The sequence below is a fragment of the Phascolarctos cinereus genome, unplaced genomic scaffold (assembly GCF_003287225.1).
Source record: "Phascolarctos cinereus isolate Bilbo 61053 unplaced genomic scaffold, phaCin_HiC Scaffold_9;HRSCAF=440, whole genome shotgun sequence".
Taxonomy (NCBI): Eukaryota; Metazoa; Chordata; class Mammalia; order Diprotodontia; family Phascolarctidae; genus Phascolarctos; species Phascolarctos cinereus.
In genome coordinates this window covers 215,903,100-215,925,966 of record NW_027556402.1, presented here as the reverse complement: position 1 = coordinate 215,925,966, position 22,867 = coordinate 215,903,100, and the positions used below count along the sequence as shown (strand labels likewise).

The following is a 22,867-nucleotide window of genomic DNA, read 5'->3' as shown; positions in this document are numbered from 1 at the left end:
TTCCCCCGAAGCCCAATCATTCTGCATGGTTTGAGTAAAAATGGACAACTTAGAACTAAGAAGGGTAACCTCAGCTTTATTCTTCAAATCAAATATGTGAATACATGCACAAGAGGGGATCAAAATCTCATCCTGCTAGAATACAGAGCTGGCTCCCTTTGTTTTTCCAGTAAGTAAATGGGCTTTCAGAAGGCCAACAGTTTTCTTTAATGAGTACTGCCAACTGGCCAAAGTCTTTCCTGAGACGTTCCCTGAGCCAAGCGTGATGGAGCAGTTACTGTTTGAGTTAACAAGAGCCCAGGGACCCACCCATTATGTAACAGGAATTTTGTTCTTTAAAATGCAAGTTTATTGGCCAAAGTAGAAAGCCAAGACAAACAGTACCTCTAATAAGCTGTCTCCCACCAAGGCTACGAGGAGCTGATGGGATTGTCTCTCCCGGACTAAGGCTGCGTTCTCAGAGGCATACATGGAAGTAAAGTCGAACATCGCCACGTCAGGCTGGCCATAGTGATTCATGGCAAAGTCCAGGGAAGGCAGCTGGTAATTGGTAGCAAAGTCGGCCGCTTCCCTTGCATAGGACAGCAGGCAGTCTTGGTTTACATTCTCTGGGCCAAGCAGTAGCTCCGTATCAACATAATCCTGCAGGGGGGGGTGGGGACCAATGACATGTCACAATGGGGATCAAGACTAGAACTCCAAAGCAGAACTGAAAGAATGATGGACAAAATGATGGGCAACATAATGTGAAGGAAAGCAACATTAAAAGCCATGGGACTCAGAATGATGTGACCCACCATGACTCCAGACAATTAATGAGGACACACTGCCTTGCTGTCAGCCAAGGTGTGGTGAAGTATGTGGGTGGAATGGGTCATACATCACCAGACATAGTCAATATATTGGTTTGTTTGGTTCAACCGTACTTCTTGGTTACAAGAGAGAATTCAAATATGTACAGAGGTGGTTACTGGGAAATGACAATGATGTTTACAAAAGCATTGGTATAACATTTTTAAAATGATCACATCAAAAGAATGTCACAGAGTATAAATGGATTCAGAAAAGAATTTGATAAAGAAAAAAAATGTTATTTAAAGTTGTCCTTTTCCTGGAAAATGGACAAAGACAGGCCCAACTTGGGGATGCTCTGGGCATTATGCTCCAAAGGGCTATGTCAGACAACCCTGAAGATAGAAAGGACCTTTGAATTCATCTAGGATGGCCACCAGAGGCTATCATTTATTCTTTTACAACATTCATTAAGCACCTGCTGAGTCCAAAGCACTGTAGGCAAGGAGAAACAAATCAACTAGCACATATTAAATGCCTACTGTGTTCAAGGCACTGGGGTAGATGTTGGGGATACGAAGTCAAGAGGAAAAAGAATGCCCTGACTCCCCAAAAGCTAATACTCTACCCTGGAAAAGAAGCAACAGGTAAATAGACAGACAAATGCATCATCATTTAAGGAGGATGGGAAGAACATTAATAACTCTTCCAAGGGATTAGAAAAGGCTTCCTTTAAGACACTACCCATGAGCTAAACTTTGAACAAGGGATTCTAAAGGATACACAGGAGGAGGGAGTACATTCCAGTCATCACATCAAGTCTTGGAGATGGGAAATAACGTGGTGAAATCAGGCACCAGCCCACGGGCCAGTTCGGTAGGACACTGAATGAATGAAGGGTGGAGATATGAAATAAGTGTGAAAAGGTAGATTGGAAGCAAACTATGAGAGGCTTCGCGTGTCGAGCTGAAGATGGAGACACATATCCTAGAAGGTAAAAAGTTGGATTTCTCCTAGTCACCCCGAACAAGCCTGCTGCTGGTGCTGCTGGATTTCTAAGAGGAAAGGATACAAGAATTCTCAGTAAATCAGATTGCTACAGGGGTGGTGGCATGAAGAGAGAGTACTTTATCCTGGAATAGGGGGCTTCCTGAAGGTTCTTGGTCAGCGTTGTTGTTTGTCCTTCATTCTTGAAGAGGACCATGACATCAGGAAGGTGATGCCATGACTTGCAGGTAGACTTGGGATGTGAGAAGATTATTTTGCCACCTGTGTGGAAAAGAGACTAAAGCAGAAAGAGACTGGAAACAGGGAAACCTGTTGAAGACTATCACAATAGTCAAGGTGAGTGGTGATGAGGTCTTGAACCAGGGTGGTGGCCACATGAAGAGAGAAAGGAAACACTGCCATCAGACACGTAAGTTCCCAAAAGGCAGCGGATGGCTTGGTTTTACCTTTGGATCTATCCCCAGCATTCATCACGGTGCTTGGTGCATGACACTTCACAAGTCACTTATAATTTTATTGATCATGAAAGTAGAGGTGATATGACTTGGCAAACTGACTGGATATCAAAGATAAAATGTACCAGACCTTATAAGGGAAGGGAAATACTCTGAGCCAGGGGGTGGAGGAGAACAAGGAGGAGGCTCTTCATCTCCATAAGCACCCATTTCTTCTGAGCTCCTCTACCCACCACTTCCCTGCTCCACAGGTGCAGGGGGAACAGGTGGAGCATTAGGAATGATGTCTCCGGGGGCACCTCCCACTCCTGAGGCAGATGTGATAAATAGGAAGTATGTAAGGGAGGACACTAGAAACTACCAGGGCCAAACAGTACCTCTTAATATGTGAGCAATGAGAATCCCAGAGGTGGAGGTCATCGGTCTGGGACCTAGTGTCTAGGGAAAAAGCGGGTTTGGGGACAGAGTACAAGGGGGACTTTTGAATGAAGCTATAGCTTCAGAAAGGGCCTAGACAGAGAGGAAAATACCTTCGTTCATCATAAATGGACCAGAATAAAGGTAAGACAGAAGAGAAAAGATATAGGAAAAGACGGAGTCAAGGAAAAAGACCCCAAGCTGTATCCGTAGAAGTAAACAGGTCAACTCAAGGAACCAGGCAAGGACTTAGGATCCAGAACCAGGGAAAAGGCCAGACAGATTTTCTTGTGGGCAAAACCCAAGAGCCACAACCTGAGTCAGCAGATCAGGTGGCGATCAGGAGAGCTGTTTCAACCCGACACCAAAGTGGCTGGACCTACGGCCCAGACTGGAAGAGATCTGTCTCCTCCAGGGACCTCCAGACTGGAGGAGGTGGAAGTAGGAGGAGCTCTAAAGACAGATATTAGGCCCAAGGAAAAAGCCCCAGGGGAAGGGACTGATGACCAGACTGGATACTGCTACTGAGCTGCACCTGGACTGGGAGTACAGGAAGCTTTTAAGCCTGTGCCAAGCTCAGTAATGGGAGACAGTTTGTGTGGTCTGTGAACTTGACCATGAAATTCTCTCATAGCACAGTAAAGTGTATCTATAAACACAAAATGACTATATGTACTAGCTTCACGGACATGCATGTCTTCAGAGAAGAAGAAACCTTGCAGAAAAGCCCAAACTCCAAAGGTGACGAAGAAATGTCACTGGAGACCTGTGGCGACTGGGAAATGACTTATATGGGGATGGGGGAGAGGGGTTGGCGGGCTACCAGCTGGGCGCTGTGTCATCAGAAGGAGAAGGGAAGGGGCAGTTGGGTGGTGCAGTGGATAGAGCACTAGCCCTGAAGTCAGGAGGACCTGAGTTTAAATCTGGCCTCAGACCAAACACTTGCACTTACTAGCTGTGTGACCCCGGGCAAGTCACTTAACCCCAATTGCCTTAAAAAATGAAAAAAAGGAGAAGGGAAGAGAGCAAAGACAAAGGAATGGTAGATGGAGCACAATGGAACAGAGGCAACAGGGAGAAGAAAAGATTTGGATCTGGAGCTGGCAGGCCTGGGTTCAAATTCCAGGATGGCCGACTCATTGCCTGTGTTGTTGCCTTGGACTGATCATTTTCTGGTTCTTCATTTCTTCTTCTTGGGTCAGACAAGATGGCTTCCAAGTTTCCTTCCAGCCCTCACACCTATGAATCAAGGAGCATCCCTCAGGAGAGTAGGTGCCTCCAAATGCACCTCACAGAATAGGGGACCCAAGGCTATACCACATAGCTCCGAGTTGTTTAGCTCATTCATGCCCAATCATAGTCCTTCAAGAATTCTAAGCTCTGCAGGTCTAGTAATGTGCCCCTCGACTGCAGAAGCCACGTCTTCTTCATCTCCATACCCCTCTTAGTGGCAAGTATGCAGCCGGGCCCATGTAGGTGTTCAGTTCCAAAACGTAGCTATGGTAGACTGTATCAAGCGCTGAACTGGGAGTCAGAAAAACCTAGGTTAGGATCTTGCCTCAGACACTTACTAGCTATGTGACCCTGAGCAAGGTATGTAAACTTTGGCTTCCTCTTCTGTATGAAGGGTGTAATTCCCTCTTGTATCCCTGCCTTGTCATGGTGGAGGGGCTTCCTAGCTCAGTGAAACCATGAGCTATGCTGGGCAGAGTTAATGAAGAAGGGCAGGTAATAGTGGAGAGTTCTGACAAACAGTGATCCACTGGAGGAGAAAATGGCAAACCACTCTGGGATCTTTGCCAAGAAAACCTCATAGACAGTACTCTACGGTCCACGGGGCCATGAAAAGTCAAATGCGCCTGAGCAACAAACAATGGGGGTAATAATGCCTATTGGATGGTACCTACCTTAGAGGTGCAAAGGAGCGACTGACTATAAAACATCTTATAACTGGCAGCTTTTGTTAGTGACCACATCAGAAAGTGAGTCCTCTGTATTACCAGACTCGAGCAGGAGGCCCTGACCTGGGGTCCAGAAACTTTCTTTTTATTAAAATTTATTTTAAAATTAAAATTAAATTATTTTAAAATATTCTGATAACTGTGTTTCACTATAATGAGTTTCCTTTGTGTTTTATTTTATGCATGTAAAACATTACTCTGAGAGGAGGCTGATAGACTGCATCAGGCTACCAGAGGAGTCCTTGATACAAAAATTGGTTAAGAATTCCCTGCCCTGCAGGGACAGCTAGGTGGCTCAATGGATACAGCGCTGGGCCTAGAGTCAGAAAGACCTGAGTCCAAATCCTGCCTCAGAAACTTATTAGCTATGTGACTCTGGGCACGCCATTTAACCTCTATTTGCCTCAGTTTCCTCATCTGTAAAATGGGGAAAATAATAATACCTACCTCCCAGGGTGAGTATCAAATGTGATATTAACTGTGAAATGCTTAGCACAGTGCCTGGTACTGTAAAAATTTTATCTATTATTACTAGTTCTACAGGAAAGTTGCCCATTCTTATGATTCATGGTGACTGCAAATGTGACCCCAGAGCAACAGAGTTATGAAGACCCCTGGTTCAACGAAAAGATCACAGGGCTGAGAGAATTTGAGAGGTTGATTCTATTCCTGGCTTAACCACCAGCTGGCTGGCTGGTTCACATGTCTTTCCACTGGTCTGCCTGCACCTCCAGCTCCTCATCTGTCTAACAAGTGCATTCACTGGTCACCCTCATCCCTACATCACAGGGTTCTTGTACAGAGAACAGGAGATAAGAAATGGTACAAAGGTCATGAGAAGCCCTTCAAAATGAACTCCTACTGTTAGGATCATTTCACATAGACCTGGGTGAGACCTTTGAGAAGAGTTTAATGGATTAAAAAAATGTTAAGTTAAATTTTCAAAAATGACAATAACACCCCACTGTCCTGGGGCTTTTAAGATTTGTGACCTTATGAGGTGAGGAGAGGAGTTATCATCAACCCCATTTTAGAAGTAAGGAAACAAGCTTGGATTAACTAAGTGACTTGCCTAGGGTCACAAAGCTAATAGATAGTTGAGATGGGACTCCAACTCAGGGCTTCTGGCTCCAAAGCCTTGCTGCCTCCTTCCAAGGTGAAGAAGCTACCTGCTCTTGACTTTCTCAGAGATATTCTGGCAAATGCCTTGCCCCACAGCCTGAGGGCAGTGCCACCGCGACCACCCGGAGTCAGATGCCACCGTGAACCACCCTGTGGTCCCTATTTCTGGGGATTTCCTCAACAGCCTCTGCCAGGGTGTTACACATGCCAACATGAAGGAAGCCCTGGGGAGAACTGGATTTCAGATGCCGTGCAAGTTGCTGCCAGAGAAACCTGGCAAGAGAAGGGATGCATTCTTCCGAGACAAGCGGTGATGACTGAGCAAGGTGTGTTTCGCCCAGAGAATGACGCTGACCTCCCATTGCCGGATCCTTATCTCACTACTCTCTAGGGCTTGGGAACTGAGAGTACAGACTCTAGGGTCACCTAACACTCTGTGTTCTTACCACTGTTCTCCAGCCACAGCCACCCTGGGTATCTGATGGTCAAGTACCAGGAGATGGTAGCCAATACCATGTGCGCAAGAGGCTGGAGGTGGAAGAGAGGCATTGCAGCAAGAAAGGGAGACTAGCAGGTGGCCAGACAAGGCAACAAAAGATAAACAAAGGACCCCTGTAACCCAGATGCGATGCTGAAAAGTACTTGAACTTTGATGAATCATAATGAACATTCTTAGTCTTCGAGAGCCGATAACAAAAGGAACTTCCTTTCCAAAGAGAGGTGTAGAGAGTCCAGATGTGGAATGCAGTGTACACTGTCAGATGTGGTCAGTGCATCGGTTGGCTTCATGTAAATGTTTTTCTTTGTTACAAGGGTGAGTTCAGTGGAAGGTAGCAGTGGGGAGAGGGAGTAACTGGGGTATGAAAACAAAAGACAGTAACAAAACTTTAAAAGTGCAAACGATCACTGTCCCCCAGAGTCCTAGAGAAGACCTTCTCCAGGGGGCGTCCACCTACATTCACAATGACCCCCTTGTCCAGAAGGCTCTGTTTCTTCACTGTCATCACAAAATAGTGAGTACTGTCCTTGTAGTAGACGATGTTTTCTAGGTCAATCCCTACAAGGAGACAAACACAACATTCATCAAACAAGGCATAGGATACTCTCTCATTATTTCATTCCTTGGCATCCTTAGGCTATATGTTGTTAAAGAATCTGGCTTCGGTGAGTGGCCAGGATGGAATATGTACGAGAGTTTACTTAACTAAGAACAGCTAGCTGATTCCCACCAAGGCACTGACTGCTTGGGTTGTATAAGACGACAAAGATTTGTTTTTATGGATATCCCCATCACCATGTCGTCCACACGGTATACAAAGCTTACAGTCAGGGCAGGAATGATGATCTGCTAGATGCCATGGCGGATAGAGGGCCAGGCCTGGAGTTAGAAAGAACTGAGTTCACATAGGACTTCACACATGTAATAGCTGTGCGACCTTGGACAAATCACTTAACCTCTGCTTCAGTCTCCCCAGCTTTAAAATGGGGATAATAATAGTACCTCTCTCCCGGGGCTATCATGAAGCTAAGATGAGATAATATTTGTAAAGTGCTTTGCACACTTGAAAGCACTACATAAATACTAGCTACTGTTATTCTCATTATTATTTTTACTCAAGCCAAACAGATATGGAAGTACCCAATCTTTGCTGAAAATACTTAGCACTAGAAAGCAGAACCAGAAACAACAGGAGAGCTTACAGGGATGCCGATTTTATTTCAACGTAAAAGGAATAGCTTAGCAATTCCAGCTGTTCAACAAAAGTATGTGCTGCTGAGATGGAGCAATAATAGTGGATTCCCTGTCAACGGAAGTATTCAAGTGGGATGATGGACAGTCACTTTTTTGGGAGGAAATGTGCAGTTTATTTGGACTTCAAGTTGGGGCTGGACTAGATGACTCCTGAGGTCTCATGTAACTTTGAGATACAGCATTATCATTTGAAAGAAGGAAAGTTAACTGAGACATTAGGATCTCTACAGCACAGAAGACATGGTATCTTGCTATTATGACACAGTGAGAGGCAGTGTGGCGTAATAGGTAGAGAGAGAGCAGGTCTCTGAATTAGAAAGACCTGGGTTCAAGTGTCACCTCTGACCCATCCTGGCTGTGTGACCTTGGGCAAGTCACTTAACCCAGATAACTCTTGAAAACTCTAAATAGTAGAGGACTTGCTGAACTTCTTTGGAAGAGGGAATTTCATCCCTGGAAATTCTTTCCACCAAAGAAATCCCAGGTCTAGACCAAAAAATGAAAAACAAAATTAGGACAAGGCAGAGGTACTCATGAGAATCCCTTTAATCCTATTCAATATGAAGCAGCAACAGGCAAATGATCTCCAAAAGAAACACAAACTGTGGTCACATAGAGCACTCTTCCCCTAGACACTCTGACTTCTGCCAACAGAGAAGACCAAAAACAAATTTCAGAAGGACTCCATAAAGACATAGCATATAAAAAAGGCCCAAGTGAAACATTTTTCAAAATTCCTTTATTCTGATCACTCACCATTAAATACATCCTGTGTGCCAAGCACTGAACCAAGCCAGAAACCTGAACATCTCAAAGGATGGAAACTCCACGGGGCCAGAACTGTTTAATTTTTGTCTCTGTATCGCTAGCACCTGTCACGGGGCTTGGCATATAGTAGCACTCAACAACACAGATTTAGGTCTGGAAGGGACCTTTGGGGTCAGTTAGTTCAGCCCCCTCACTTTATGAATGTGGAAACCAAAGCCCAGAGAAGGTGATTTAACTAAGGTCACACTCAAACATAAATAAGATAACACATCAAGTCTTTCATTAAGCCATGAAACATACCCAGAGTTTACTTATCTGGGGAAAAGACATTTTTGTCTATTTTGGCTTAAATAATAAAAAAAAAGATGCTCATTGATGAGATTCCAGTTTAACATTCTTTACAAATGAGGAAACCAAGGGGAAGTGTCTGGCTCATGGCTATGTGGCCGGTAAATGGCAAAGGCAGGACTAGCAAAGCAGGTCTTGTGTCCCCGTGGTGGCCAGTCCTCTCCTCCTCTACCACACTGCCCCCAAGTCCTTCCTTAGAGATCTCTGTCACTCAGATACCCAAATGAATCTGTGATTTCTTCAATGGGGGGTATTCCCTCCGATACTACACAATGCAATCTATCCATTCCTATCTAGCCTCGTCCATTTCCTCGCCAATGTGTGACACATTGGGGTTCTGCCCAGTAGGCTGGTTGGCCTTTCTCCTGATCTCACAAGGTACCAGATGAGCTCACAGGCTGTGTCACCCTTGCTCTTGATACATGACCATAGTTTCTGATCATATATTTCTTTGATGACACCATTTGCTTCACTGGTCCTTTATAAGCCCTTATTTATAACGGGTGGTGACTCCCACCCATCACGTGCCTCTACTGACCTCTGGGTGATAACTCATTTTTAATGCTTCAGAGATAGTAGTGGTCCATGACTTGAAGCCATAGAGCAACAGGACTGCCCTATGCTGAATAAATGGACTCTGAGCACATCCCAGCCCCACCCCCAAAAGCCAGAGCTCACTCAGGAGTCAAGTCAACAAGAATTTATTAAGTGCCTACTATGTATTATGCACTGTGGTAAGCCCAGAATCTTTCAAGAAAGGCAAAAAATGGTCCCTACCCTCTAGGAGCTTATATTTTAATGGAGAGACAAAATACAAACAGCTAACATACATATAAGATGTATACAGGATAAACTGGAGATCATCTCAGAGGGAAGGCAATGGGTTTTAGAGGGACCAAGAAAGGCTTCTTGCTGAGGGTGGTGAGATTTTGAAAAGCTAATGTTTAGAGATTAACTCCTTGCTATCACTTTATCAAAGATACTTTTCCCTCCAGAGTCCTCAGCCCCTAAACACCCTGGCTGCTTCTCTCTGTTTATTTTAAAAGCATTGGACTCTAAAAAACTAGACTTTAGAAACTGGGGGACAGGGTGGGGGATGGACTTTTAGAAGGGTATGTGGATTGGGATTTGGGAAGGTGGGGGGAGAGGATGGGGGAATTGGGGGGGGTGAATTGGGGGTTGAGAGGGTGAGGAAGAAGATAAGGTAACAGTGATAGGGTAAAAAGAGGCTGAGAAAGAAAAGAATGAGTAAAAATAAAATAGAGGGAAATTCACCAATAGTAATTATAACTTTGAATGTAAATGAGATGTTTATAGCAGCTCTCTTTGTGGTGGCAAAGAATTGGACATTGCAATCACTTGGGGAATGGCTGAACAAGTTGTGGTATATGGTTGTGATGAAATACTCCTGTACTATAAAAAAATGACGAGGTCATTGATCTTAGGAAGGCATGGAAAGATTTGTATGAAATGATGAAGAGTGAAGTGAGCAGAACCATGAGAACATTTTATACAATAACAGCAATATTGTTTAAGAATGACTTTGAGCGACTGAGTCATTTTGACTATCATAAATACCAAAATTAAAAAGAAAGTGCATATGAAGAGAGATGCAATCTGTATACAGAGAAAGAACTGATAAATAGAAGTATGTATAGAATAATGTTACATATATATATGGAAATAAAGAAGGGAAGAAAAAAGGAAAAACAAGAAATTTACATGATAACTTTGTTGTATATTTGGAGGGAATAGCAAGTCGGACATGGTAGGTTTGCAGTTTCATGTGTGATTATCTTTCTTTTTTTTTCCAATTGTACTGCATTAGGGAAATGCTTGTTTTGTTCCCAGAACTGAAAATAAATTTTTTTTTAAAAAGCACTGGATTCTAGCCTGGTCTTGAAGGAGATGAAGGACCCACCTGTTTCTTCTTTAAGATCCTGAAAGAACTTCTGATTGAAGATGAAAGCCACCCCACTGATCTCTTCTACCTTGGCCTCAGCTGTGGTGTTTCTGTTGATGAAGTTGGCAGTGATTGCAATAGCCAACTTCCCACGGAATTCTTTCCTTCTGAAACCTGGGTGGAGAAAAAAAGAAAAATCATGTCTTTTCTCTGGGACAGGCCCTGAGGGCTGAGCAAAGCTAATGGGGTCACTGTTCTTCAAGTCCCCATAAACATGTGAGAGCAGGACTCGGGGACTGGGAATGGTCATGCCACTCCAGGGAACTGGGGTGGACTGAAGCCCCAAATCCTGAGGTTTGTACACAGACACAAGGCATGGCTGAATATCTACTCCTAGCCCTTCCTCCCTCCCTCCTCCTCTTTCTTTCTTCCTTATGTTTTCCTTTGTTGTTTAAATTTTATTTCTTTGTTTGTGAATGCAAGAAACATCAAAAAAGAACATTTCCACATGTATAAAGTAGCCCAGAAAAAGACGAATATGTGAAAGTAAGACACATCACAAGGGTTCTTAACCTGGAGTTCTTTATGGACTGTTGGTTTTGTTTTTATATTTTGATAAGTATATTTCAATATAATCAATTTCCTTTAAAATTCTCCCTTCTGTGTAATCCTATGTAGCTCATTTTCTGCATTTAAAAACGCTACTCTGAGAGGTTTGTGTGGGTTTCAGCAGACTTCCAAGGGGTCTACAACAAAAGGAAGTTAAGAACCTCTGCCCCATTTGTTACATGAAACTGGCTTTCAAATAAAAATCAAAAGAGGTTATGATGAATTCAATATGTTACTTTCAAAGCTGTCCTGCTTATCTGTGTTTCCTTCTGAAGTTTCTTCAGTCCTCTCCTATACAGTTATAAAAATATTTCAATGATTTTTTTGTAATCCTTTTGCTAGCTTCTTCTCCCTCTCCTCAAAAGGCAACCAAAAAAAAAGAAAATCACAATCTTTGCCTCAAAAAGCAACAAGAGAAAATCAAGATCTTTGTCTCAAAAAACAACCAAAAAAGAAAAATCACAATCTTTGTAACAGATGAGCACAGTCAAGCAAAACAAATCTACAATTTGTTCTTGCTGCTTCTGAAAACTCCAAGGCCAGGCCTCTTCTGTCATTATCCTAATACAACCCAATCTCATCCCTACCAGTGATATGGTGAGGATATTGCCTTATTTTCCTCAAGAATGGAATCTTTGGAGTGTTTGAGAGGAAGTCTAAGTAAGGGACCTCCAAGTACAATGCTGGGTGCCAGCTGGCTACATGGGGTGAGCGAGCTAGGGGGGTAAGTCGCCCATCAGTCAGGTGGACCTTCTCAGATGGCACAGGGACCCATCCCAGCAGCACAGTGGCTTTCCAACCCCTCCCTCTGAATTACAGAGGCTTTGCTGATGGGAAATATGGGGTGCTACCTAAGGGAGGATCTGACTTCTAGGATTACAGAATCAGAGCTAAAAAGGACTTCAGGGGCCATCTGAGTCCAAAAATGAAGAATAATTTCTGGAGCTAAGTTTCAATGTGACTAGGTGTGGTCATACCTAATAATATTGGGGGAAAAAAGTCATCCAGATGAGAGAAGGTGAAATGCAGGTGAGGTGGCCCTTTTCCCTAAGGAGCCTGAGTTCCTGCTACAGGTCTGGAATGGAATTAGGCAGCAGTTTCCTTTGCACAAATGGGAGGGATTCAGAGGTATGGTATGCCATCAGATGACAGATCCCCAGATCTGCCTCCTACCTCAGTCATGTTCTTCCCCTCTCTCTCTCCTTCTCTCCTTCTCTGTCTCTCTCTCCTCTCCTTCCCTCTGTCTCTGTCTCTCTCATCTCTCTCTGGGATCTTACTTACCTGGGCAACCACTGAAATGACTCACCTTTGGGAGCAAACCCTGCCCTAGTGTTCACCACACACCCAACACTAACCGGTCAATCACCCCAGCAGACTTGCTTGGCTGCCCATGCCCCCCTGAACGTGGGGCATGATGGGAAGGCAAACCTGTCAGATGTCAGCTGGCTTTCCAAATAAAGGAACACAGCGCTGGAAGGAGGGAATCTATGCCAAGGTAGCAGGGCCAGCTAGCTATTTCCTGGGTTGGGAAAGAGCTAGGAGCCAACGGCTGGTGGCAGTGATAATGGGGGGCTGAAAAGGGTAAGGGAAGAACACATGTACCACGTAGGCACTAGGGGTCAGAGGAATGGAGGATCCTCCCAGCGGCATATACATTCTGGCGCCTCTGAGCTCAAAGCCCACGAGATGGAGAATCAACAAGCATTCATTAAGCACTCACCGTGAGCCAGGTACTATGCTAAGCACTCAGAATTCAAAGACAAAAATGGGAGTAATCTCCTTCCTTTAGGCATGTGAGTGAGTCTATGTGTCCCAGTGGTCGGTACAGTCAAGTTCCAATTAGTGTGAATAAAGAATCGATGAAGTGGTCACATTATTCAAATTCACACTGTGTATTTCCAGTGGACTAGAATGAATTACCATATTTTACATAATTATAACTTTGAAGAATGGGAATTCAAATACACGACCATTTCCAGGGATTCATTATTTGCACTGTTATTTGCACTAATCAGAACCTAGCTCTGGTCTCTTGATAATCCTTGTTTGAGTGCAGACACCCCACCCCCACCCCCTACCCCCTGCAAAAACCCAAAAATCTAATTAACATATCTTGGTATGCTGGTTGTCACCAAAGCAAGGTGACACGATAAGGGTCCTTGCCCTCCAAAGGCCTATACAGCCTTAAGGCTCATCCAGATATGTATACGTGTGTGTGTGTGTGTGTGTGTGTGTGTGTGTGAGAGAGAGAGACAGAGAGAGACAGAGAGAGAGAGATGTATGTATGTTTGTTTTTTTCCTTTTTCAGTACCAGTCCCACAGATCACAGGGCACACCCTCTTTGTCGGAAGTGGTCAGTTAGTCCACAAACCTTCACATCCCACCCAGTCCAGGCCTTTCTCTCCTCACCCATGCCATCCATGCCGAGTCCCCTTAGGAAAGGACACCCCTCTCTCACCTTCTAGAGTATTCCTGCGGCCATCAGCACCAATGATGACATCAAACTCAAAATCAGACAGTGGATGATCTGCAGGTAGAATTTCTGCGCGCCAGCCTATCTCTAGAGAGAAAGGGAAACGTGGTGAGTTGGTTTAAGGGTGGTCAAAATGGCCACAGGGTTCATGGGCCTCCCCTTGATTTGTTTCACGAGAAAAGGGAACTCAAAGGATTCACAACTCAGCCAGTTCCTAAAATATTTCCTCCCTACATCACCAATCCCTTCACATAACTTACCAGTCCCTAAAGGATTGTAGGATTAGGGACAGAGCTAGAAAGGACCTTCTGGGTCACTCTGTCCAAAGCCCTCATTTTACAAATGAGGAAAATGAGGCCCAGAGAGATGCCCTAACTTGTTGGGTTATTGTAGTCGTGTCTGACTCTTTGTGACCCCATTTGGGGTTTTCTTGGCAGAGATACTGGCGTGGTTTGCCATTTCCTTCTCCGGCTCATTTTATAGGTGAAGAACTGAGGCAAACAGGGTGAAGTGACTTGCCCAGGGTCACACAGTTAGTAAGTGTCTGAGGCCAAATTTGAACTCAGGAAGCTGAATCTTTCTGACTCCAGGCCTGGCGCTCCATGCACTATGGCACCACCTAGCTGCTGCTGTTCCCTCTTACTACTGTTATTACTAACAATAGCTAACATTTATGTAGTGCTTACTAGGTGCCAGGCACTGTGCTACGTGCTTCACAATTCTCTCGTTTGGTCCTCACAATAACCCTGGGAGCTAGGTGCTATTATTTCCCCGATTTTACAATTGAGGAAATTGAGGCAGACATAGATTAAGTGACTTGTCCAGGGTCACACAGCTAGTGGCAGCTGAGATTAAATTTGAACTCAGGTCTCCCCAACCCCAGACTCAATGCTCTATCCACTGAGTCACCTAGCTTTCTTCTCTCCCTCCTCCATCAGTTTGTGAGATCATAGACTTAGAACCGGAATAGACTTTAAGAGTTTATTAAGTCCACATGGCTTGCCCAGGTCACACAAGTAGTACTTGAATCTCCTCCCCTATATCCCCACATAAATATAGATATATCTAGGAGTAGTCTAAAGCAATTTCAGTATTTTACTAGGGATTGGTTTGGAAAATGAGAAAAGTGTGTGAATATTTTATTCTCAACCAAACAAAACAGAGCTTCTGGATCAGACCATGTGGCCGTGGCTCCCTCCTTACTGGGGCTTACTGGGGACATGCCTGAACCGCAGTGTCAGCTGTCTGAGAGAGGAAAAAAACCCTCTGGGAATTGAATTAGCAAAGTGGAAATAATGGAGCTATAGTGGCTCCCACTGAAGGTGAGATGGGGATATGGACCAAGCTAACCCAGAAAATTGTCAGGTAGAGTAATAGCCTAGAAACACAGAGGGGTTTAATTTATACAGATTTCGTTTTAAGTCAGAATGAAAAGGACTACTTTGGTTTTCCTGATCTTCAGGAGGCTCGAGGACCTTCACAAACTCTACGTTCACATGGATTTCCACTCCCAACATCAAGGCCACCTTAAACAAGATGAGCTGAAGCTGTCGAATACCTGTAGGAAAGTAAGGGAAAACAGAATTACTTCAGAAGCCCAATGATCCCGGCAGCCAATGCCGTTGCCTGAGTGACATTGGATAAAGACCAGGTTCCAGTCAACAATTATCAGCCCTCACATGGCCTAGTAGGAATGCCCCACAGGCCTGGAAACTTCTATCTCACCTATTCCAGCTCCCAGTGGAAGTCTACTGCTGGCAGAAACAAGATCCAATCAATCAATAAACATTTATCAGGTGCCAGGCATTGAGCTAAGCCCTGGGGATACAAAGAAAAGTAAAAGATAGTCCCTGCCCTCAAGGAGATCACAGTCTAATGGGGGAGATAATACACAAAAAAAGAAACTGAAAGAGGGAAGGGGGGATATTTGGGCTCGAGGACATGATGAAGTCCGGAGGAGTGCAGCCAGCACTGGGAGATGATGCCACAGCTGCCCTGGACGCCCTCCTTAAATGGAGGAATTGGAAGGAGCTCTCCACTGTCTACCCTTCACTCTCTCCAATCAGAGGGAGGACGGGGCCCCAAGGGCTGTCCCTGAGGAGGTGTGAGTTTCAGTGTTGGTGTGACCTTGCAAGATGGTGAGATGTGGGAGAACATGATGAAGTTCAGGAGTACAGCCAGGTGAGAAAGGATTGCATACAATTCATTTGTACAGGGACTCAAGGTCTAGGTAGACCTCTTTCCAGGAGGCCCCTGGCTCAACAACAGCCATAATGTTATTATTAATCCCTCTTCACTCTCACCAAGGAACTTTCTCCTCTATAAAACTGATTCCTAGAGTCCCCACTTTTTTCCTTTCTATTCTTGGCTTCTTCCATGAGGTCTATGTCCCTACCGAATTGACTGCAGCTCAGTACATCTAGATTCCACAAAAATGTTAGTGGCTTTTTGTTCCTTGATGATTATATTTCAATCATTTGCCCTATTCCTCCAATCACCATTCTCTCTAACATCCCTGTCCAACACACACATCTTTGGGCCCCTCTGCCTTCCATGTCTATTAGAATGTAAGCTCCCTGAGGACAGGAACTCTTTGATTTTATTTCTTTTCCTAGCACTTAGCACAATGCCTGGTACATACCATTAATAAATTCTTTTTCATTAATTCATTCATTATAGCTGGTTAAAGTTCTCTCTCACAAATTACAATTGTTCATTCATTTAGCTTATCCCTTAATTGTCCCCACAGGGGACAGCACCCACGTAAAAATTCTGAGCAAGCTCTCCTCTGCCGTTATTTCTTCCCCAGACTCACACTCGCTCATATTCCTTACCCCATTAATTCATAAGATTATAGACTTAGAGCTGGAAGACCACAGAATCTATCAAGTCTACCACTTGTCCATTTTACAAATGAGGAAACTGAGGCACAGAGAGTTTGCCTGACTTTCCCAGGTCATCTTAGTAGAGTCTGAGGTAGGATGTGAACCAAGGTTCCTCCTGACCCATGCTGCCTTCTCAAGTTCCTTCAAAGTTCTTTCCCTTTTGGGGGCTGAGTTCAACTGGGCTTCTTGTCAGAATGCAGTTGGCATCATGGCCACCTCCCTCAATAACTGGGCTAGTTGCCCTGGCTCTGGCCCTAAGCTACCTGGTTTTCTCACTGGCTTTTCTCTGCAGACTATGGCATGGACCCTGCTCAGCCACTATTATTCCATTATCATTGTAATTATTATACTATAGCCACTTATTATTATTATTCTACAGCTTTGAGCTGCCACCTTAGATCCAAATGCTCTTCTCTCTTCTCTTTGCTTTCCTCTGTCTCACCTTCCCTATCTACCCTCTCTTCTTACAGGACTTATATTAGCCCCCACCTTGGATGGCCTGAGACAATAGAAAGAGGGTTTCTCTCAGAGTCCGAAGGCCTAGGTTTGGGTCCTGGTTCCAACCTCTCCTTGCTGTGTGGTAACTGTCTCCTCTTCTACAAACAGGGCTACTGGGAGGGAGCAAGCACAATGGTACAAGAGGGAGGGCACTGGCCTAGGAGTCAGAAGACTTAGGGTCAAGAGCTAGCTCCTGTCATTTAAGTAACCATGTGACTTTGGGCAAGTCACCTTACATCTCAAAGAATCACACAATTTGAGAGCTGAAAGGAACCTCATCTCCCATCTGGTCCACTATATACATGAAAGGAATTACCACTACAAGAATCCAACAAGAGGCCATCTGATCTCCTCCTGGAGATCTCTTCTAGGCCTCAGTTCCTTCATTTGAAAAGCGCTCTCTGAGTCCCTTCCAACTTTACCATTTTGGGGATCCACTCATATAACTTCCCTCTACCTCCGCCATCGTGAGGCAAGCGCTTTAAAAAGTGTAGAGCACCAGGCAAGCAGTTCTATCATTACATTCCTTTTTTATCTGCCCCTTCCTGGTGAAGTTGGGTCTGGTCCAACCTATGCATCTGCCTTTATAGCTTCACAATCATTTCTGCATTTCAAAAGCAGCTGCTTGTCTTAACTGTCCTTTTCAAGGTATTAGGACTTAATATTTATGCAGATAATCCCAGTCTCCTGTCTAGGGAGTCTCCCCTAAATTCACAATCCCTGCCTGGGGAGATGGGATATTTCAAAGTCAGCTATAAATGATTTTTAATGAACTCCTATTCATTCTCCACAAATGCAGAAGGTCAGGCATACAGCTGGATGGGAGTCAACAAAGGAGGCCCCTGGGATTAGCAGGGAAGGTGTGATTGCCTACAGGCTTCAATGCAGTTATGCTGCATGCATGGGTGGGCTTGCTCCTTCATCACGTCCCACACCTTTCAGGATGTGTGAGCTGCTTTGGGGGATGTCTAAGGTGTGTTTGTATGGAAGGGGACTGTCTTCCTCCCAGCAGCATGCTGGAAATGTTTAACAATTAGCTCTTCTGGGTGGGGGGAATGTACTCATGACAGACCTTTAAGTTTAATTTGCATTATTAACATTTTCTCCACCACTTTTGTAAGTCCAAACAATAAGCCAAGCCCTGATTTGTAGGTTTGCCAATTTCTGAGGCATAAATGCTCACACTGAAAAGTTTAACAATCAGCTCTGCCTGTTCAAGCTGGCCCCAACACAGCCCCCTCTCCTCTAGCCTGTGGAATGGACCACGATGCCCCACCAAGGGCCAGAAGGGCTATGATAGGAAGAGAGATGAAAGGTGAAGACTGGAAGAATGGGGAGAGGGAGAGGCATTCTTGGCCTGGAGCAGGAAGGGAAGAGGTGGCCAAGCTGCTATTTTTACCCTGGGGTGATCACTCTGCAGGGTTTGCCCACCTGCCCCTCATCCAGGGGAGGACACTGATTACCTCCAATCTACTGCCAGAATCCTACCTGAACAGGGGGAGAGGAGAGGGTTTCCCAAGAGAGGAAGTGGGATTTACCACCCCAACTCCCAGGAGCCTCTGCAGCTTCTGGAAGAGGGACCACATGATAAACTAAGGAGAAGTAGCCCAGGGTAAGGAAGATCCAGGGTTCAAGTTCAACCCCAGACATGCACTGGCTCTGGAACTCTCGGCAGATCACTTAGCTTCTCAATGACCCAGGAAATGCTAGTAAGACTAGAAGATGCAAAACAGGTGTTGATCTGATCTGCATTGCTGGAGAGAGGGACTTACAGCTCTTCTTCGCTGATGCAAGAGGAGGGAGGGAGGGAGGAAGGGAAGGAAGGAAAAGGAAAAGAGGAAGGAAGGGAAAGAGAGAGAAAGGAAGGGAGGGAGGGAGGATGGGAAAGGAAGGGAAGGAGAGAGGAAGGAAGGAAGGAAGGAAGGAAGGAAGGAAGGAAGGAAGGAAGGAAGGAAGGAAGGAAGGAAGGAAGGAAGGAAGGAAGGAAGGAAGGAAGGAAGGAAGGAGGAAGGAAGGAAGGAAGGAAGGAAGGAAGGAAGGAAGGAGGGAAGGAAGGAAGGAAGGAAGGAAGGAAGGAAGGAAGGAAGGAAGGAAGGAAGGAAGGAAGGAAGGAAGGGAGGGAGAGAGGAAGGGAAAGAGGGAGGGAGGGAGGAATGTAAAGAAAGAAGGAAGGAGAAGAAGAAAGGAATGGAAGGAGGGAAGGAAAAGAGGGAGGGAGGAAGGAGAAGAAAGGAAGGGAGGAAGGAAAAGAAGGGAAGAAGGGAAAGAAGGAAGGAAGGAGGGAAAAAGGAAGGAAGGGAGGGAGGAAGAAGGAATGGAAAAGGGGAGGGAGGAAGTTTATACTTCCAGCCTTCTCTAATTCTAAGGCTGTAATAATCTCAAATTTCAATGCAGTTGCCATATTGGCATCTGACTTAATTTGAAGATCCCCTTTGCAGTCTATTTTAGGCAAGTTATTTCTCCCAAGTCCCTAGTCTTAGGGGTCCCCACCCCAACCTTAAACCTTTGCCTCAGCTTCTAAGAAGAGCCCTTGAGGCCTAAGCCCTCCACCTCAGCCAACGTTCACATTGCATTTAAAGAAAGCCAACCTCAGAGGACAAAATCCTAGACTCCCACAGTCAGAAGTTGATCCCTGTTACTTGCACTGCATGTGACCCTGACCATATGGCCTCTGCCCTGGACAAGCCATGCTTTGAAAATTCTGTTGAGTTCCAGGACATATATTAGGAGAAACTGACAAGTTGGAACTCCTCCAGGCAGGCCACCAGGGTATATCAATGACAAATCAAAGCTATGCTGTATAAGGATTATTTGAGAAAACTTGGGATATTTAACTAAGAGTAGATTAGACTGAGGGGAAGGAAGGGGAAACCATAAAGGTGTTTTCAGCTATGCAAATGGCTTTCCTATGTTTACTGGGGCAAAATGATGTCCAATCAAACCCAAATCCAAGGCAGATGAACGCACCTTTGGATTAGCTCTGCGGCCCTTGTTAGAGACGTGGGTTCTAGGAACCTCATAGGAAGTAGGAGATGAAAGGTGCTCTTTGGGTAGGCTTCAAACCAACTTTGCTGACAAAACTTAGAGAAACTGGGACAGAAATCTCAGCCCAGGGAATCAGGAGAGTCACAGTGAGCTGGTGGCACAGGAGATGGAGCACTGGGCCTGGAGTCAGGAAGACCTGACTTCAAATCCTGCCTCAAATACTTACTAGCTATGTGACCCTGAACAAGTCACTTAACTTCTGCCTGCCTCACTTTCCTCATCTGTAAAATGAGGAAAATAATAATAGCACCTACCTCCTAAGGTTATTTTGAAAATCAAATGAGGTAATATTTGTAAAGCCCTTAGAATAGTGCCTGGCATACAGTAGGCATTCAATAATATAATAAGGTATTTTTTGGCCCAGTGAGAGAAATTAAGATTTATTCTGTAAAAATCAGAAGACACTAACTGGGGGAATGTTGGAAGGGATGAGATTTGTAAGGAGAGACTGAGCAGTGTGGTACAGAAAGGGCTTCCTTGGAATCAGGAAGACCTCTGCTCAGGTCCCCCTTCCCAGGCATTCTGGCCACACTGGCCATCACTGAGTGAGTGATTTAACCTCTCAGTTCCCTAATCAACTCTAAGTTATAGGAGCTGCCATCTGTATGGGTGAAAGATATTTCCATACCGGAAATGAAATCACCTACAAATTACAGACCAGTCATTGATTTGCACACGCAGAGAGATTTTCTATACACCAGGAGTGCCTCATGCCAAATAAATCCAAGTCCAAGCCTCTCCCACCCTTCAAAAAATGACTTTCTTTCTGTTAGAACTACCCCCAAATGGAGGAGTGATGGCCCTATCACTGAAGCCTGGATGATCATTCATCAGGGATTCTGCAGACCTAATTTCTTTACAGCGATGATCTAACATTTATAGAGTACTTTAAAATCTGGCAAAGCCCTTTATACATGTTATCTTGTTTGATACTTACCAGAACCCCATAAGGTAGGTGGTAGACCACTCTGCTCAACCCTGAGAACCCTTGGAATCTGCAAGTCTCCTCCCTGAATTCCAGCTACTTTCTTCCCTAAAGAATAGGGCTCACCATCTTACCTTTCCTCTTAAGAGGCACCCCCCAAGGAGGAAATGCTTCCCTGTTTATCCAACCACAAAATGCAACCTCTGTACAAACTGTCCCAGCCTGGATCTCCATCAGCTCCCCAGAGATGCCTCTGCAGACTCACCCCCACCCAATCTGGAGCTGCTTCAAGCACTTACTGATGTGGTCGATGGAGCCTGCGCAGAACTTCCCATAGAACTTTTTGGCACCGAGGCCCCGCAGGTCATGAATGGTGAATGGCCAAAGGTGCAACACGTTGTTCCTGGAGAAAGTATCTCTCTTCTCCACCACGACCACTTTGGCTCCCAGATAGGCAAGTTCAATGGCAGTACGCAAGCCGCAGGGTCCTCCTCCAACCACCAGACACTACAGAAAAGGCAGGAGAAAAACAACTGTCAGTGACCACCAAGCTCACTGCCCAAAGTCAATCAATCAACAAGCATTAGAGGTGTGGTAGATAAAACACTGGACTTGGGGAGATCTGAGTTCAAATCTTGCCTCAGACTCTTACTAGTTTGTGAGATCTTGGGCAAGCAACATAACCTCTTGGCCTCTATTTCCTCATCTGTAAAATGAGAGTAACAACAGCACCTACCTCACATGGTTATAGTGAAGATCCAATGAGATTGTAAATGTATAGTGGCTTTGCAGACCCTAAAGTTTTATGAAAATGCTAGCTATTCTTATTAACAGGTACCTACTTTGTATCAACCCTTGTGGTAGGTGTCAGAGATACAAAGACAAAAAGTGAGACCACAAACATTTGTCATTTTGTATGGAGGCTCCATCTTCACAGAACTCATAGTCTAGTAGGGGTGATAAGAGGTTCAGAGGAGATGGCTAATATCCCAGCTGAAATACCCAGAGAGAAGGAGCAGGGTATAGTAGATAGATGGCCAGCCCTGGAATCAGGAAGACCTGGGTTCAAGTCTTGCCTCTGGGTGAACATGGGTAAGTCAGTTAACCTTTTAGTGCCAATTAGTTAACAAGCATTTATTAGGCACCAGTTACTATGTGCCAGGCACTGTGCTAAGCACTAGGGATATAAGTGCTTGTAGAATGAAACAATGCTTTCTCACAAAAAGATTACATTCTGATGGGAGAGAAACTCTGAGACAACAAATTACACAGTGCATCAGTGGAAGACATTTCCATACCAGGAGTTGCTTAGATAAATGAAATCATAGGTCCAAGGAGGAGGAAAAGTACCCAGTGAGATGGAAGAGATCATTTTGAGTTTGGGCAAGGGCTATCAAGGAAGGCTTCGCAGAAAAGGTGAGATTGGATTTGGGCTTTAAAGATAAGGTGGGATTTTGCTTGGCCAAGGACAATCTAGCCTGAGATAAAACATCTGACCCATTCAGAGAACAACAAGGCAGCTAGACAGAAGCCACTACCAATGTAACTTTCTAGGTTTCCCGGCTGCTGCTCCCTCCTAAGTGTTGTTTCCTTTATTAGAATGTAAGTCCTACTAATCCACTGTTGATGAAGTTGTGAAGTGGTCCAACCATTCTGGAGGACAATTTGGAACTGTGTCCAAAGGCCTGCACAACTGTGTAGACCCTTTAACCCAGCAAAACCACTACTAGGTCTGTATCCCAAAGAGACCAAAGAAAAAGGAAAAGCTACTATTTGTACAAAAATATTTATAGTAGCCCTTTATGTGTTGACAAAGAATCAGAGACTGAAGGGATGTTCATTAATTGGGGAATGGCTGAACAAGTTGTGGCATATGATTGTCATGGAATACTATTGTGCTGTAAG

The 22,867-nt window shown here is 44.7% G+C and overlaps 1 protein-coding gene across 1 annotated transcript in view; it reads right to left on the bottom strand.

Moving 5' to 3' along the window:
• Positions 1–22,867, bottom strand: part of MICAL2 (microtubule associated monooxygenase, calponin and LIM domain containing 2) — a 268,887-nt gene that overhangs the window by 156,809 nt on the left and 89,211 nt on the right. The window contains 6 exon segments of the mRNA XM_078148458.1: positions 385–642; positions 6,712–6,812; positions 10,546–10,701; positions 13,595–13,696; positions 15,051–15,167; positions 21,262–21,469. Coding sequence (XP_078004584.1) covers positions 385–642; positions 6,712–6,812; positions 10,546–10,701; positions 13,595–13,696; positions 15,051–15,167; positions 21,262–21,469 — 942 coding nt within the window.